At 49.4% G+C, this 18,561-nt stretch overlaps 1 protein-coding gene across 5 annotated transcripts; it reads left to right on the forward strand.

Moving 5' to 3' along the window:
- The first annotated feature begins 14 nt into the window (after positions 1–14).
- On the forward strand, positions 15–16,974 carry ST6GALNAC6 (ST6 N-acetylgalactosaminide alpha-2,6-sialyltransferase 6). 5 transcript variants are annotated; one of them, XM_060154273.1, is made up of 7 exons: positions 15–187; positions 1,340–1,394; positions 3,033–3,123; positions 5,093–5,272; positions 6,740–7,146; positions 14,687–14,794; positions 15,498–16,974. In XM_060154273.1, exons 2-7 carry the CDS (start codon positions 1,369–1,371, stop codon positions 15,769–15,771), a joined length of 1,086 nt encoding a protein of 361 aa, XP_060010256.1. In that variant the 5' UTR covers positions 15–187; positions 1,340–1,368; the 3' UTR covers positions 15,772–16,974. The 5 variants fall into 5 exon arrangements, with proteins under 5 accessions (XP_060010256.1, XP_060010257.1, XP_060010258.1 ...); XM_060154274.1 differs by having other exon boundaries at positions 19–187; positions 1,340–1,524; XM_060154271.1 differs by lacking the exon at positions 15–187 and adding an exon at positions 264–525.
- The last annotated feature ends 1,587 nt before the right edge of the window (positions 16,975–18,561 follow it).

Genomic DNA, 18,561 nt, shown 5'->3' on the forward strand with positions numbered 1-18,561 from the left:
GCCCCCGAAGGCTCCGCCCGCCTCCCAGGCCTGAACCGGAGAGCGGCGAGCGGCGGCGCTAGGACCGGGCGGGCCTGGGCTGCAGCGGGGCCTGGGCGGCCAGAGTGGCGCGGACCCTGGCTCGTGGCTCCCGGCGCCATGTGAGGGGGCTCGGGGGTCGCGGGGAGCCGGGCGCTCCCCGGGGGAGGTGAGCTGGCGCCGCGCGGGGGCGGGCAGCGGGAGGGGGGCGCTGCCTGCGCCCCTGGTGGTGGTGGGGCCGTCAGGAGCCGCTGGGTATGGAGATTGATATGGGGGCCCCTGGGGCTCCCCTAGACCCACTCACTCTTGGCAACCGCGCCTGGAGATCCCGGTCCCCGCGCCCAAGGGCTGTCGCGGTGTTAGCGGGGCCTCCTGCCGCTGACTACCCCATTAGAGCTCGGGGACCCTGCCGCCGTCCTGCCTCCCTTCTCTTCCCAGCTGAGGCTAGAGCTCCGTACCCCCCGGAGTGCTGGAGTTGGGGGGTTCAGCGCAAGCGGGGCGCAGAGGGTGAGTCGTCCCCCTCCTAGGTGCACCCACGGTTTCGGCGCCCCCTATTTGGAATTAGGAGCCCCCCTCCCCCTTCTCCCGGGAGCTCTCCTCCCACGCGGCTCGTGGGGGCGTCCCGAGCCTGCAGGAGGACTCCCCGAGCTGGGAGAAGCAAAGCCCCCAAACAGAGGGCAGGGTGTGGCCCCATAGCCTCAGCTCACGGTTTCAGCCCTCCGGCTCGGCCCACCTTGGGGCTGAGTCCACGATCCTGGCTCAGAGCTCTGGGCTGCTGCCTCCCTAGCCTGAGCAAGTCGCTCCCAACAGTCCTGCTCTCCGGTGCTGGGCCAGGTGCTGGGAACGCACTCAGTGGCCTCTGGTCAATTCCAGCCCTGGGGGATCCTTGAGAGAGATCCAGTCAGGCTCAGCCCTGGGCTGCTCCCTGGAAACAAGCATGGAAATAAGGCACCCCAGCAGGCTCTGGACAGCTCTGCAAGGCACTTTGCCTCTCTGAACCTCAGTCTCCTCATCTGTGAAATGGGGATAAGAGCCCCTGCTGTGCAGAATTGCCAGGAAGATTCAGTGAGTGGGTGATGCTTAGCAAGGGCTCCACATTTATTGATATTAGAGGGAAGTTGCTGGGCCATGCATCAGAGGGCAGGGGAGTGTTTCTCTGGCAAGCTCGTGGAGAGGCAAGCCTTGAACAATGAATAACCACAAAACTAACAGCTGCTGGCACTGATCAAGCACTTTCAAATCCTGTGCTTCCGTTGCCACATCTGCTTGAATCCTCCTAACAACATTGTGAGTTACCTACTCTTATTATTCCATTTCACAGATGAGGAAACTGAGGCTCAGAGAGGTCACATGGCTTGCCCGAGGCCCCTCAGCCAGTAAGTGGTGGAACCGGGATTCGCACTTGAACATGAGTTGCTGTACTGACCATGGTCTTCTCAGAGCAGGATTGTGACGGGCCTGACCAGGGGGACAGTGGTCCTGGCTGAGGGCACTGCTCAGGCAAAGGTGGGAAAGTGGGGGGTGGGCCTGGGAACTGGAGTGCTCTAGTGTGTCTGGAGCTTGGGGCATCCAAAGGAAAGGGTAGTGAGAGGGGAGGCTCAGCTCAGAGAGGCAGCTGGAATGCTAGAGGCGTCAGGGTAGATGGGGACTGCCCAGGGATCTGGATGACTTTTGCCTTAATGGGCTATGAATCTAAGAACAAGCCGCTCTTCCCTTCTGATGAGCCGCAGTTTCCTGATCTGTGCCGCAGGGACTGGACCCTGTGAGAGTCCGGATGAGTGTCCTAGGGGCCTCCCTGCATAGCTTTGAAGGCTGGCGGCGAAGGCTGGCTGCGGAGAAATCTGAAGCTGGGTTTGGGAGGAGGGGGCTCCCGAGGAGAGGGGGCGGGGTTGGGTGGTGGGCGGAGTTAAGACCCAACCAATCAGGAGCGGCGTGGGGGCACCTCCTTTAGCCTGGGGTTCTCTGGCTATTCCTGGTGGCGGTGTAGGAGTAAACAGCTGCTAGGTCAGGGGGCGGAGATAGTGGCGGGAGATGGGAGGCCCCTGGAGGGAAGGACGGAGCTGGGAAGCTCCTGGGCCCCAGTTTCTCTCTCTGCGCACTCTCCTTCCCTTAGTGCCTTCTGGCCTCGAATCGGCTGGAGGTGGCTGGACACAAGTACTTACTCACTTTTGACAGGTGGGGAAATTGAGATCTGCAGAGAAGCTGCGTCGTGCGTGGATGGGCGGGGGGCGTTGGGGAGTGAGGAGCAGAGCTGAGCTTGTATGGTCCCGGACCCCACTGCGCCCCAGGATGGGGCTGTGATTATAACCATTGGACAGATGAGTCTGAGCCCTTAACCCCCAAGATCTTATTAATGAACAAAGTCAAAGGGGAAAAAAAAGATAAGAATGAAGTCATTCAGCAGTCCTCCTGCACCCATCTCCAGGGCTCTGGAGACACAGCAGAGAATGTGAGGCCCTGTGGCAGCTGCGACCTCAGAGAGCTCTCAGCGGGGAGGTGGCACGCAGGGCACATTCCTGGCCCACCTCAGGCTGGGAGGATGAGTGGGCGTGAACAACATTGTGGAGGGTGTCCTAGTCAGAGGGGCCAGTTTATGCAAGACCTGGAAGGGTATGAGTTTAGAGGAGTTTGGGGACCTACAAGGAATGTTATTCCCAGGCCTCAGGAACATAAGACAGGGTTTAGAGTAGGCGTGTGAATGGGGCTCCTGCTGGGTGGGGGGCAGGCCCCCCCAGCAAGGGAGCCAGTTTTAGGCCTGCCAGCTGCCTTCGAGCAGAGTGGGAGAGTGCACGGGCAGAGACAGAGGCAGGGCTCTGCCACCACCTGGCTGTATGACATCAGGCCGGTTCCTGCCCTTTTTGGGCCTCAGTGTCTCCACCTGCAAAATGGGTACAGCCCTGAGCCTTGAAGTCATGGGTGGGTAGGAGGGCTGGCAGGGGTGGGGAGGGTGTAGCCTAGGACCAGCTGGACTTGGGGGAAGGCACCCAGGCCATAACTCTTTCTGTGGCTTGTAGGTGTGACCCCACACCCCTGCCCCCTGGGCCACCTGCAGGACGCTGGCCCCTGCCCCTCAGCAGACGCCGGAGAGAGATGAGTAGCAACAAAGTAAGTCTCCCTTCATTTCTTGTCCCCATCTCAGCTTCTTATTTCCCTCCGTGAAATGGGCTCCTTTGGACCTGCCTCAGACCCAGGCGCTACAAGTCTCTCTTCCCTGCCGAGAAGCTGCTGATGCCTGGGAGACCCTGGTGTGAGCCCTGCTGTGGCCACTGATCTGTGTGGCCTGGGCAAGCTCCTGCCTCTCTCTGGGCCCAGGTCCACCTCTGTCCTCCTAGACTTGACTGGTCCATCTGTGGTAAAGGGCTGGCCGAGAAGGTGACTGTGGAGTGCTGTGCAGGGGGTGGGGGTGAGGAGTGAAGGTGAACGGGAGGTTGGGAGAGGGGGCAGTGGTCAGAGTCAAAAATGACATGATATTGTGAGCATCACTCTGAGGGTTTCAGGGTTCCCATGATCCATTCATTTATGCTTTCCTGAGCACCTACTATGTGCCTGGCCCTGCACACCCCTTTCCTAGCTGCACTACAGCTTTGGCAGAGCCTGGGGGTTGGGGGTGGGGTGATCTGAGTGTGTCTGGGTCCAATCCAGAAAGAGAAACCACTCAGTAATTTGAATAGAGAAAGTTTAATATAAAGAATTACTCATTTTAATTGGGCATTGGAGTAACAGGGGATTAGAACTCTACAGAATACAGGGATAGCAGGTATAAGAGCAGCTACTGGGAACTTCCAGTCGTTAGGACTTGGTGCTTCCACTTCTGGGACCCAGGTTCGATCTCTGGTTGGGGAACTAAGATCCTGAAAGCCGTGTGGCATGGCCCAAAGAAAAGGAGCTGCTACCGCACCCAGGGTTGAGACCCAGGCCTTGCTGGGCTGGAGAGGGTACAGCTCTGGCCCACTGGATGGCAGAGAACTCACTGTGGGGCTGTGCTGTGGAAGTTGTCATAAATCCACCTGCTAGGCTACAGGGAAGGCTGTTCACAAGAGATAACTCCCAAGACACTTCAAGCATCAGATAAAACTGCTCCGGGGAGGGGAAGCTTACGTTTTTTGGGTGTTACTGGTGTCAAGTGTGCCACGTGAGCGCAACTCTGGAGAAGCTGTGGTCGCAGCAGGAATCAGAGGCACTCTGCTTCGAAACTGCCTGAGGCTGGATGCTGGAGGAAGCTGCTGGCCATGGGAGAAGCCATGCGCACTGTAGAAGCAAGTGCACCAGCACCAGGCCCAAAGCCCCCAGAACCAGGAAGCAAACTCCCTTCCTCCTGACATGTCTCTCCAGCGCCCTCTACTGACAAAGTTTATTACGCAGTTCGCTGGCAAGGAAAAACCTGTAAAGGGCCCAGATCCGTTTTCACAGAGCAGGCAAAAAGAGTAAACCTGGAGCTGAGAAGCAGTACATTAATAACCAGCCCAGGGGGCTCAGCACAAGAAGCCAGGACTCCCGGGTCCCACCTAGCCTTGCAGACCCCAGGCAAATAAATACCAGTGGACACTTCGGATATCACTTTCCTGCCCTTTGCCATATGTTGGTGTACTGACTACCCATGCATCCTGATTCCTGACCAGATCCTTTCCCTTCAGGTTTAAATGAATGGTAAACATTTATAAAGAGTTACTGTTTGGGGGAAGACCTAGACCCTCTCGTTGGAATGTCCCACCTGTCTCCAAGCATCCTTCCAGCTGCAACTGGAAGGATCCTTCTGACCCACACTTCCAATCTCATCCAGCAAACCCTGAGAACCTTCTGTGCTCTGGGCCCAGCCCTGGGAGCTGAGATACAGTGGGGATCAAAGCTGACTCAGTCCCAGCCCTCAGAACTCATGGTTTAATTGAGGGGGATGGCTCTTTGAATGCAGCGTGATTGGTGCAGTGATAGGCGGTGCTCAGGGGGCTGGAGGAGGCCTTCCTGGGGGAGGTAGTGCCCGAACTGGTCTGGAATAAAGAGCAGGAATCAACAGGCATGGTAGGTGGCAAGGAGCCTGCCGGGCAGCTGGGCCCTCACTGGCCTCTCCCCTCTCCAGGAGCAGCGCTCAGCGGTGTTCGTGATCCTTTTTGCCCTCATCACCATCCTCATCCTCTACACCTCCAACAGTGCCAACGAAGTCTTTCATTATGGCTCCCTGCGGGGCCGTACCCGCCGGCCCGTCAACCTCAAGAAGTGGAGCATCACCGATGGCTACATCCCCATTCTCGGCAACAAGGTAGGGCAGCTGCTTTGGGAAGCTCCCTGGGAGCTGCCTGGAGACTTATCCTCCCCATTGCCCACCATCGCTGCTCCCACCTCCTTCTTCTCCTCCACCTCTTCTCTCTGCTTCCACCATCCCTCCTAAAGGAAAGGGTGAATCCCAAGAGTCCAGTGCCTTCAGCCCCTTGTGGGCTGTGTGACCTCAGACAAGTACCATGTCTCTCTCTGGGCCTCAGTTTTCTCCAAGGTCCCACCCTCAGTGCTAATATCCTATCATCTCCTGAGTCAGAATCCCTTTGGAAAAGTCTCTCTGGTTTTCAGTGATCTCTGTCTCTGTGTGGGAGTCTACATAGGCTTTTGGAGTAGGACACTAGGGTACTTGACACAACAACACAACAATAGTAACAGTAACGGCTGCCCATTGTCAGTTGCCTGCTGTGCACTGAACACTGTGATCAGCAGTAATCCTCATACCAGCCCGGTGAGGTTAGCGTTATCTCCCTTGTGAGGCTCAGAGAGGTGAAGTCACTTGCCCAAGGCCACACAGCAAGGGAGGGGAGGAGCCAGGGTATTGCCCCAATGCCTGATGAGCTACAGCTGTGTCAAGAGGCCAACAGTCATTCTGGGGCTTCTGTTGGCCTTGGGTAACCATGAAACTCAGGTTGTGTTTCTGGAGTTCACCCTGTGGTCCTCTGAGCCCTAATGTTTTCCCTGGGGTCAGGGAGAAAATTATTGGCCTCAAGCATGGACTCCATCTTCTAGGAGGAGGTCTCCCCAGGCCCTGCCTACCTCTCTCTCCTCCCTCACTAAAACCCTCATAAATCTCTCGGGGTCTTTGCATACAGTGTGTTGGTCCTGGGGCTCTGTGGCCATATAGACCTGGGTTCAAATCCTAGCCCTGCACTCCTCTGCTGTATGACTTTGGGGACATCCCTGCATGGCTGTTCTGTTCTTTTGTTCCTTAACTCTGCCCCCACTGAGCAGCCTTCTTTTGCTTCTCAACACACCATGGTCATCCCACATCAGAGCCTCTGGTCTTGCTGTTTCTCCTGCTTGAATACTTTCCCCTGCATGGTTCCTTTTCATCCTTCAGGTGTCAGCTCAGAGAGGCCTCCCCAGGTGACTTTTCTAGGGCAGCTCTCACTCCTGCCACTCTTGATCCCCTGCCCCTACTTTATTTCCTTCCCAGCGTGTTTAACTTACCACCTGGCATTATTTTATCGTTTACTTGTACACCGTGTCTCCCCAACCGTGAGCTTCTTGAAGCCAGGAGTGGGGTCTCTTTTGTTCATTGTTCTGTCCCTTGTACTTGGCCATTAGCCAGCTTGCTATAAAGATTTGTTGAATGTTGCATGAATGGGCCTCAGTCTCCCTGTCTTTAAAATGAACATCATAATTCCTGCTTCCTGGAGGCCTGGATGTACGGAGCACAGCGCCTGGCACTGAGTGGTCATAACAGTGTTGGCTTTCCTTACCCCCCCAGACTCTGCCCTCCCGGTGCCACCAGTGTGTGATTGTCACCAGCTCCAGCCACCTGCTGGGCACCAAGCTGGGCCCTGAGATCGAGCGGGCCGAGTGCACAATCCGCATGAATGACGCACCCACCACGGGCTACTCAGCCGACGTGGGCAACAAGACCACCTTCCGCGTAGTGGCCCATTCCAGCGTATTCCGTGTGCTGCGGAGGCCCCAGGAGTTCGTCAACCGGACCCCTGAAACCGTGTTCATCTTCTGGGGTCCCCCAAACAAGATGCAGAAGCCCCAGGGCAGCCTCGTGCGCGTCATCCAGCGGGCAGGCCTGGCGTTCCCCAATATGGAGGCTTACGCCGTCTCTCTTGGCCGCATGCGCCAGTTTGATGACCTCTTCCGGAGTGAGACAGGCAAGGACAGGTACCAACCTCCTGCCCGCTCCCTCTGGCCAGTCCTGTGCTCCCTCTCAGCACGCTCCGCCCAGAGGGCCTTTTGCTCCCAGCATGCACTGCTGTGAGGGTGTGGTCACTTCTTGCCACCTTGTGGTCAGGTTTCCTAGGGGAGTTGGCTTCATGTCCAGCTCTTAGCATGAGTCATTTCCAACACGCTCTGCATGGCCTCGTCTCCCCCGGGATGCGTGAATGGCTCTGAGAGACTAGGACTCCCAGCATGCTCTACTCTAAGGTTGCACAGTCACTCCTAGCATCTTTCTAGGAGAGCTGCCCCATAGCATGCCTCATGGAAAGTGTTGACCATACCCAGCACATGTTACTTTAAGCACACTGTTGTTCTCAGCATGCTCTATTCTAAGGCTACATCACCCTCAGTATGCCCTTCTCTGACTAATCTCCCTAGAAAAGCTAAGCCAGTGCTATCCAATAGAAACATCATGCAAGCCACACACGTAATTAAAATTTTTATAGTAGCCACATTTAAAAAGTAAAAAGAAACAGGTGAAATTAAATTCAATATATTTTTACTTAACTCAATATGTCCAACATATAGATGCTGTAAGTATTTTGTTTTATTTATATCTAAATATTTTAAAATTTTTGGAGATATTGTAAATAGCATTAAAAAAATTTTTTTTTGGTTTCCCATTATTCATTGCTAGTATATAGAAATATAGATTTTTGTGTGTTGACCTTATATCCTGTAATCCTACTAAACTTACTTATTGGTTCTGGGAGACTTTTGTAGATTCTTTGGGATTTTCTGTGCAAATGATCATGATGTAAGGACATGCAAATAAGGACAGTTATTTTTTCCTTTCCAATCTACATGCCCTCATTTCTTTTTCTTGCCTTATTGCACTGGCTAGTACTTTCAGTATAACATTGAATTGTATTGGAAGTGGTGAGAGTAGACATCCTTGCCTTGGTTTCAGGCTTAGGGGGAAAGTGTTCAGTCTTTCATCATTGAATATGATGTTGGCTGTAGGTTTTTGAAGCTATGGGTTGAGGAAGTTATTAGGTTGAGGAAGTTCCCTTCTCTCACTGGTTTGCTAAGAGTTTTTTTTAATCATTCCTGGATATTGAATTTATCAAATGTTTTTCTGCATCAATTGATATTGCATGGTTTTTCTTTTTGAATTTTATTTTTTATACAGCAGGTTCTTATTAGTTATATATTTTATACATATTAGTGTATATATGTCAATCCCAATCTCCCAGTTCATCCCACCACCCCTGCCGCTTTCCCCCTTTGGTGTCCATATGTTTGTTCTCTACATCTGTGTCTCTATTTCTGCCCTGCAAACCGGTTCATCTGTACCATTTTTCTAGGTCTTACATATATGCATTAATATACAATATTTGTTTTTCTCTGTCTGACTTACTTCACTCTGTATGACAATCTCTAGATCCATGCACATCTCTACAAATGACCCAATTTCGTTCCTTTATATGGCTGAGTAATATTCCATTGTGTATATATATCACATCTTCTTTATCCATTTGTCTGTTGATGAGCATTTAGGTTGCTTCCATGACCTGGCTATTGTAAATAGTGTTGCTATGAACATTGGGGTGCATGTGTCTTTTTGAATTATGGTTTTCTCTGGGTATATGCCCAGTAGTGGGGTTGCTGGGTCATATGGTAATTCTATTTTTAGTTTTTTAAGGAACCTCCATACCGTTCCCCATAGTGGCTGTATCAATTTACGTTCCCACCAACAGTGCAAGAGGGTTCCCTTTTCTCCACACCCTCTTCAGCATTTGTTGTTTGTAGATTTTCTGATGAAGCCCATTCTAACTGGTGTGAGGTGATACCTCATTGTAGTTTTGATTTGCATTTCTCTAATAATTAGTGATGTTGAACAGCTTTTCATGTGCTTCTTGGCCATCTGTATGTCTTCTTTGGAGAAATGTCTATTTAGGTCTTCTGCCCATTTTTTGATGGGGTTGTTTGTTTTTTAATATTGAGCTGCATGAGCTTTTTATATACTTTGGAGATTAATCCTTTGTCTGTTGATTCGTTTGCAAATATTTTCTCCCATTCTGAGGGTTGTCTTTTCATCTTGATTGTAGTTTCCTTTGCTTTGCAAAAGCTTTTACGTTTCATTAGGTCCCATTTGTTTATTTTTGTTTTTATTTCCATTACTCTAGGAGGTGGATCAAAAAAGATTTTGCTGTGATTTATGACAAAAAGTGTTCTTCCTATGTTTTCTTCTAAGAGTTTTATAGTGTCCGGTCTTACATTTAGGTCTCTAATCCATTTTGAGTTTATTTTTGTGTATGGTGTTAGGTAGTGTTCTAATTTCATTCTTTTACATGTGGCTGTCCAGTTTTCCCAGCACCACTTATTGAAGAGGCTGTCTTTTCTCCATTGTATATCCTTGCCTCCTTTATCAAAGATAAGGTGACCATATGTGCGTGGGTTTATCTCTGAGCTTTCTATCCTGTTCCACTGATCTATATTTCTCGTTTTGTGCCAGTGCCATATTGTGTGGATTACTGTAGCTTTGTAGTATAGTCTGAAGTCAGGGAGTCTGATTCCTCTAGCTCCGTTTTTTTCCCTCAAGACTGCTTTGGCTATTTGGGGTCTTTTGTGTCTCCATACAAATTTTAAGATTTTTTTGTTCTAGTTCAGTAAAAAATGCCACTGGTAATTTGATAGGGATTGCATTGAATCTGTAGATTGCTTTGGGTAGTATAGTCATTTTCACAATATTGATTCTTCCAATCCAAGAACATGGTATATCTCTCCATCTGTTTGTATTATCTCTGATTTCTTTCATCAGAGTCTTATAGTTTTCTGAGTACAGGTCTTTTACCTCCTTAGGTAGGTTTATTCCTAGTATTTATTCTTTTTGTTGCAATGGTGAATGGGATTGTTTCCTTAATTTCTCTTTCTGATCTTTTGTTGTTAATGTATAGGAATGCAAGAGATTTCTGTGCATTAATTTTGTATCCTGCAACTTTACCAAATTCATTGATTAGCTCTAGTAGATTTCTGGTGGCATTTTTAGGATTCTCTATGTATAGTATCATGTCATCTGCAAACAGTGACAGTTTTACTTCTTTTCCAATTTGTATTCCTTTTATTTCTTTTTCTTCTCTGATTGCCGTGGCTAGGACTTCCAAAACTATGTTGAATACTAGTGGTGAGAGTGGACATCCTTGTCTCGTTCCTGATCTTAGAGGAAATGCTTTCAGTTTTTCACCATTGAGGATGATGTTTGCTGTGGGTTTGTCGTCTATGGCCTTTATTATGTTGAGGTAGGTTCCCTCTGTGCCCACCTTCTGGAGAGTTTTTATCATAAATGGGTGTTGGATTTTTGTCAAAAGCTTTTTCTGCATCTATTGAGATGATCATATGGTTTGTATTCTTCAGTTTGTTAATATGGTGTATCACATTGATTGATTTGCGTATATTGAAGAATCCTTGCATCCCTGGGATAAATCCCACTTGATCATGGTGTATGATCCTTTTAATGTGTCGTTGGATTCTGTTTGCTAGTATTTTGTTGAGGATTTTTGCACATATATTCGTCAGTGATATTGGTCTGTAATTTCCTTTTTTTGTAGCATCTTTGTCTGGTTTTGGTATCAGGGTGATGGTGGCCTCATAGAATGAGTTTGGGAGTGTTCCTTCCTCTGCAGTATTTTGGAAGACTTTGAGAAGGATGGGTGTTAGCTCTTCTGTAAATGTTTGATAGAATTCACCTGTGAAGCCATCTGGTCCTGGACTTTTGTTTGATGGAAGATTTTTAATCACAGTTTCAATTTCATTACTTGTGATCGGTCTGTTCGTATTTTCTATTTCTTCCCAGTTCAGTCTTGGCAGGTTGTGCATTTCTAAGAATTTGTCCATTTCTTCCAGGTTGTCCATTTCATTAGCACAGAGTTGCTTGTAGTAGTCTTTTAGGATGCCTTGTATTTCTGCGTTGTCTGTTGTAACTTCTCCTTTTTCATTTCTAATTTTATTGATTTGAGTCCTCTGCCTCTTTTTCTTGATGAGTCTGGCTAAAGGTTTATCAATTTTGTTTATCCTCTCAGAGAACCAGCTTTTAGTTTTATTGATCTTTGCTACTGTTTTCCTTGTTTCTATTTCATTTATTTCTGCTCTGATCTTTATTATTTCTTTCCTTCTACTAACTTTGGGTTTTGTTTGTTCCTCTTTCTCTAGTTCCTTTAGGTGTAAGTTTAGATTGTTTATTTGAGGTTTTTCTTGTTTCTTGAGGTAGGCTTGTATCACTATAAACTTCCCTCTTAGAACTGCTTTTGCTGCATCCCATAGGTTTTCGATCGTCATGTTTTCATTGTAATTTGTCTCTAGGTATTTTTTGATTTCCTCTTTGATTTCTTCAGCGATCTCTTGGTTATTTAATAACATATTGTTTAGCCTCCATGTGTTTGTGTTTTTTACGTTTTTTTCCCTGTAATTGGTTTCTAATCTCATAGCGTTGTGGTTAGAAAAGATGCTTGATATGATTTCAATTTTCTTAAATTTACTGAGGCTTGATTTGTGACCCAAGATGTGATTTATCCTGGAGAATCTTCCATGGGCACTTGAGAAGAAAGTGTAATCTGTTGTTTTTGGATGGAATGTCCTATAAATATCAATTAAATCTATCTGGTCTATTGTGTCATTTAAAGCTTCTGTTTCCTTATTTATTTTCATTTTGGATGATCTGTCCATTGGTGTAAGTGAGGTGTTAAAGTCCCCCACTATTATTGTGTTACTGTCGATTTCCTCTTTTATAGCTGTTAGCAGTTGCCTTATGTATTGCGGTGCTCCTATGTTGGGTGCATATATATTTATAATTATTATATCTTCTTCTTGGATTGATCCCTTGATCATTATGTAGTGTCCTTCCTTGTCTCTTGTAACATTCTTTATTTTAAAGTCTACTTTATCTGATATTAGTATCGCTACTCCAGCTTTCTTTTGATTTCCATTTGCATGGAATATCTTTTTCCATCCCCTCACTTTCAGTCTGTATGTGTCCCTAGGTCTGAAGTGGGTCTCTTGTAGACAGTATATGTATGGGTCTTGTTTTTGTATCCATTCAGCGAGCCTGTGTCTTTTGGTTGGAGCATTTAATCCATTCACGTCTAAAGTAATTATTGATATGTATGTTCCTATTACCATTTTCTTAATTGTTATGGGTTTGTTTTTGTAGGTCCTTTTCTTCTCTTGTGTTTCCCACTTAGAGAAGTTCCTTTAGCATTTGTTGTACAGCTCTGGTTTGATGGTGCTGAATTCTCTTAGCTTTTGCTTGTCTGTAAAGCTTTTGATTTCTCCATCGAATCTGAATGAGATCCTTGCCGGGTAGAGTAATCTTGGTTGTAGGTTCTTCCCTTTCATCACTTTAAATATATCTTGCCACTCCCATCTGGCTTGTATAGTTTCTGATGAGAAATCAGCTGTTAACCTTATGGGAGTTCCCTCGTATGTTGTCATTTTTCCCTTGTTGCTTTCAATAATTTTTCTTTGTCTTTAATTTTTGTCAGTTTGATTACTATGTGTTTCAGCGTGTTTCTCCTTGGGTTTATCCTGCTTGGGACTCCCTGCGCTTCCTGGACTTGGGTGGCTATTTCCTTTCCCATGTTAAGGAAGTTTTTGACTATAATTTCTTCAAATATTTTCTTGGGTCCTTTCTCTCTCTCTTCTCCTTCTGGGACCCCTATAATGCGAACGTTGTTGCGTTTAATGTTTCCCCATCTGTGAAATGGGTGTAGGATGGACTAGGTGTGCTGTCTTCATTTCTTTTCATTCTTTTTTCTTTATTCTGTTCCGTGGCAGTGAATTCCACCATTCTGTCTTCCAGGTCACTTATCCGTTCTTCCGCCTCAGTTATTCTGCTATTGATTCCTTCTAGTGTATTTTTCATTTCAGTTATTGTATTGTTCATTTCTGTTTGTTTGTTCTTTAATTCTTTTAGGTGTTCGTTCTTTAATTCTTCTAGGTCTTTGTTAAACGTTTCTTGCATCTTCTCGATCATTGCCTCCATTCTTTTCCCGAGGTAGTGGATCATCTTCACTACCATTATTCTGAATTCTTTTGCTGGAAGGTTGCCTATCTCCACTTGATTTAGTTGTTTTTCTGGGATTTTATCTTGTTCCTTCATCTGGTACAAAGTCCTCTGCCTTTTCATTTTGTCTGTCTTTCTGTGAATGTGGTTTTCCTTCCACAGGCTGGAGAATTGTCTCACATGGTTTTTCTTAAGATTATTAATCTGATGGATTATATTGATTGATTTTTGTATGTTGAATCAGCTTTGCATTTCTGGAATAAACTCCACTTGGTTGTGGGTGTCTTATTCTTTTTATATATTGCTAGACATGATTTGCAGTATTTTGTTGAGATTTTTGTATCTATGTTCATGAGAGATACTGGTCTGTAGTTTATTTTGTACTGTCTTTGTCTGGTTTTGGTATCATGGTAATGTTGGCCTCAGAAAGTGAATTGGGAAATATTTTCTCTTCTATTTTCTGGAAGAGATTGTATAGAATTGGTTTTATTTCTTCTTTAAATGTTTGGTAGAATTCACCAGTGAAACTGTTGGCCTGGAGAGTTCTTTTTCAGAAGATTTTAAACTATGAATTCAATTTCTTTAAGAGTTATAGGATATTCAGGTTATCTACTTCACCTTGAGTGAGTTTTGGTAGTTTGTGGTTTTCAAGGAATTGGCCCATTTCATCTAAGTTGTCAAATTCATGTATGTCTTTTTTTGCGGTTTTCTTATTATTCTTTTAATGTCTTCAGGGTCTATGATGATATCCTCTTTTTTTATTCTTGATATTGGTAATTTGTGTCTTTTCTCCCTTCTTTGTCAGTCTTGTGAGAGGTTTATTTTCTTTTAAACTTTTCAAAGAACCACGCTCAATCAAATATATCCAAAATATTTTCAGTTCAACATGTAATCAGTATCAAAAACGATCAGTGACATATTCTACATTCTTCTTTTCATACTATCTAAGGAATCAAGTGTGTATTTTACACTGACTGCACGTCTTAACCACATGTCAAGTGTTCACGTGTGCCCGCACGTGGCTAGTGACTGCTGTAGTGGGCACACAGCCTGAGGTTCTTGGTTACTTTTTCCATGCCTTGCTCTGAACTTGTGGTCGCTTCCGGCATCACCTTCTCTGTTTAGTCTCCCCTTAGGAGTTTTCTCCTAGCATGTACATAACTGCTTTTACCTACCATGCTCTGTGATCATGGTTACTCCCAGCCTGCCCAGGTGTGACCAGTCTCCCCAGGAGTTAATTCCCAGCATGCTGTGTTCCTGTTCCTCCCCTCAAAGGAGCAGACCCCACACCCCTCATCTCTGTCCAGACAGCTTGCCCTCTGCCAGCTTGCCCGTGCTGCCACAGCAGGGCTGGACAGGGGGTGACTGAAGTGGGGGGAAGGCCCCCATGAGTGGGTGGGGGGAGTTCTGGAAAACCCTGTGTGGGTTGACCCTTCCTCCCTGCCTGCATGCCCCCTCATCGTGACCCCTCTCTTCCCCCAGGGAAAAGTCCCACTCGTGGTTGAGCACAGGCTGGTTCACCATGGTGATTGCGGTGGAGTTGTGTGACCATGTGCACGTCTATGGCATGGTCCCCCCCGACTACTGCAGGTGAGCACCCCCAGGGCGATGCCCAGCCATTGGCCGCAGGGTGGAGCTGGGGTCCCAGAAACCTTGGCTGGGGTGCCTTCAAGGGCCTCTATTTTATAGTATTCAAACTGCTCTGCCGAGATCTAGGCTCTTTAGAGCCACCCCAGGAGCCTCAATCCCAAGCTTAGCCAGAGTCCAGAATTTGTATATTAATAATAACTATTTTCGTTATTACGATATGAAAAGCCCAGCAGGGGACAGCTGTTTTTTACCAAGTGCTGACCGTGTACCAAGCATGGCTTTTTATTATCTCATTTACTCCTTATAGTGACCCTAAGGGATAAGTGCACTATTCTTCCCATTTCATAGATAGAAAAACTGAGCAGGACGTTTTGTGAGTGCCCTCAGTTCCCACGAACAGTAAGGGGTGGGGGCCAGGCTCCAGAGCCCACAGTCCTTACCACTACCCCCTATTGCCACCCTCTTGGGGAAAGGAAAAGTTTCCACTGCATTTAAAAAAAAAAAAAAAAAAGAGGAAAAAGAAAGTTTGAGAGTCACACACCTAGTCCATCCTACACCCATTTCACAGATGGGGAAACTGAGGCCCAGGGAAGGGCAGGGATTTCCCCCACTGAGGCCCTATAGCAGGTCAGGGGCTGGAAAGGGCAGGGTCCTGCTGGTGCCCACCTTGCCCTTATGGCCCCATCTGCTCTGCCCCAGCCAGCGGCCCCGCCTGCAGCGCATGCCCTACCACTACTATGAGCCCAAGGGGCCGGACGAGTGTGTCACCTACATCCAGAATGAGCACAGCCGCAAGGGCAACCACCACCGCTTCATCACGGAAAAGAGGGTCTTCTCGTCCTGGGCGCAGCTGTACGGAATCACCTTCTCCCACCCCTCCTGGACCTAGGCCACCCTGCCTGTGGGACTCTCACAAGGGACACAGGAGAAGTGGGGTCTCCGCCCAGCCGCTCAACCAAGGGCCATCGTCTGGCTAATCAAGGCTGGTCAGAGTGTCTTCTGGCCATTCCGGCCTTGAAGAGGATATAATCTCCAGCCGTTCAGGGCCTGGGGGTATCTCTTGGCCAATCAGGGATTTGGGCTTCTATGTGGTTAATCGGGTGTCGAGGGTATTTCTTGTCCAGTCAGGGTCTGAGCATAGTCAATCAGGGTATTTCTGAGTAATCCGAGGCTAATGTCGTGTCGTTTCCCATGAGGCCTTTGTTCAGAGTCTCAGGATGGACTCTAAGTCACTTCCTATTGGTTGGGGCAGTGGGGTCCTGTCCCAAGGAGCTGGGAACTCGTGTTGTCCCCTCACTCCCCAGAGCCAAAAAGAGGTTGTGTGGCGGTGGAAGCTGTCTGGAGCCCAGGCAGGGGCATCTGTGGGATTCGGGGGGTTCCAGGCATGGGAGGCAGGTGTCCGGGTCTTGGCTCTGCCGTGAGTGGCCTTGGACAGACCCCTTGCCCCCTCTCTGGGCATCCTTCTGCCTGTGTCAGGTTCTAGAGTCTGAGAACCCTCCCACCTCCTCCAACGACCACCTTGGGTCTGTCCTCCGTCAAGATTGGACCCCACCAGCCACCACCCCTTGCCGGGGGGCTCAGCTCTCTGAGGGTCTGGGGTTCCCTTCCCCACCTCCTCCTGGAAACTTGAGGATGTTTTTGCGCAAACTCTCCCAGGCTTTGGGGAACTCTGAAAAGAAGGGACAAGCCTTCAGCTGTTTTCCTAGCCCTTCCACCCAGCTGCCATTAGCGTGGCTCTTAAAGAGCCAGGCCCCCTTTTCTGCCATCCAGCAGTGAGGTTTTCCACCTGTTGGAGGAGCCCTTGGGGCTGAGAGAGGGGGGATCCCAGCCCAACTGAGGTTTCCTGCAGCCCCTTTGTCTGCAGCTGCTGGAGTAGTCCAAGGGTCTCCCCCGGCTGGGCCTGGGAAGGCCCTAGGGGGCTGGGAGCTGTTGCCTGTGTTCTGTCCCCTCTCTCTCCATCAGGCACTTTATTGCTGGACTTCAGCGGGGTGGGTTTAATCCCTGCTCTTCTGGAGTCTTGAAGAGAAGACTGGAGGAGGCTGTGCAATGGGTCGAGTCAGGTGGAGGAGACGGAGGCCCGCAGTGAGCTATTGCACACTGGGGCAAGGGGTGGGGGCCGGCGACCACCCTAGACTTGGTTTTGTAATGATTTGTACAGGAATAAACACACCTAAGCTCCGGCTGCGTTTCCTGTGTTCTGGATTCGAGCTCCGCTTTCTCTGGCCCTGCACTTCGGGCCCCGTCGGGACGGTGCCCACACTGTCCAGGCTGGACGCCCACACACAAGCAGGATGTCCAGCTTTGTCAGCTGGCCAGTGAGTCATGCATTTCACAGCTTGGGTGGAGACCTGGCAGCCCTGGGGGCTGGAGGTACGTGGGCTTCCGGAGCCAAGCCTACCTGGCTCTTCCAGTCTGGCCTCTCCTTGCCTATGTGACCTTGAACAAGTCACTGCCCCTCTCAGAGCCCCAGTTCCCTCTTGGTTGAGACAAGACACTGCTCTCAAGGAGCTCAGGATAGAGGGAGGGGAGGGGCCCCACGACAGGTTCAGGGCAGTAAGGGCCACACAGAGCAACACAGGGCGCCGCGAGCATAGCTTTGGAGGAGGTGACGTTCTTCCAGAGGAAGATTCCTGCAGAGGTTTTGGGGAAGAGCTTCCGGCAGGAAGAGAAGGGGGCCGGGAGAGGACATTTCTGTCACAGAAGCATCTGTGGGGGACGGGATGGAGGAGCCCAGAGCAGAGGGTTGAAGGGGAGAGGCAGGTGATGGGGTCAGAGGTTGGCTGCAGGGGGGTGTTGCTGAGGGCAGGGAGCTGAAGACCCTTCAGGCCCTGGCAGGAGGGAGCCAGGCAGGGCTGCAGCCCTGGGCCAGGCGGCGTGTGAACTGTGGATCCCTCACTGCTGCCTCTGTCCTCTCAGCTAAAGGGCTTGTTCACTCCAGGTTGGCAAGAGCAAGCGGGTCCGTGACTCGGGGAGATTACAACCTGTTTAGGAAGATAAGATGCCCTTGGGAGCGGAGACCTAACAAAGGGTGACTGTGAGACAAGGGCAGGTGGCCTGCTGGAGATGGAAAAGAGCTCTCCTGGGCACTGGGCCAGCGGGATGGGGGCCACGGAGCTGGCCAGCGGGAATGGCCCCTGCATTTGTCTCAGTTCATGTATACGTTGGCTCAATAGGTGGCCACGTGCCATGCGCTGTGTTAGGTGCGATTGATGAGGGAGCGGATGTCAGGTGGGAAGAAGGGCCTGAATGGAAGCCTAGTGGGAGGACCCACGGCCTCGCTCAGTAGGCAGCGGGGCCGCAGAAGGAGGGAACAGTGGAAGATGAGACCACCTGGAGCCAGATGGCAGAAGGCCGTGAATGCCAGTCCGAGGCGGGGCAAAGCCTCGATCTTTCCTGCTAGGAGAGGCCATCCTTGCTCCGACAGCAGCACGATAGGCAGGAGGCTGGGAGGTGGCAGGGTCTAGGCCTGGGGCAACCAGACAGTATCCGAGGGATGAGACTCCTGGCAAAGTCATTATGTGGCGAGCCTAGGGCCCTGCATGGGAAGGGGATATGGGGATACGACACACTTCCAGCCCCACGCAAAGGCTTCTGGGAATCTGGGTCCAGGCAGAGGTTTCTAGGGGGAATGTCTCCCAGAATGCTGTGGCTCTCCTGTCTCCCCACTGGTGGGCATGAAGGGGAGGTCAGCAGGAGGGAGTCAAGAGGGGCCGGTTGCTGGGGGTGGACCCTAGGAAAGCTCGGTTCAGCGTCAGCAGGTAGGACTT

Source organism: Lagenorhynchus albirostris, chromosome 7 (assembly GCF_949774975.1).
Source record: "Lagenorhynchus albirostris chromosome 7, mLagAlb1.1, whole genome shotgun sequence".
NCBI lineage: Eukaryota > Metazoa > Chordata > Mammalia > Artiodactyla > Delphinidae > Lagenorhynchus > Lagenorhynchus albirostris.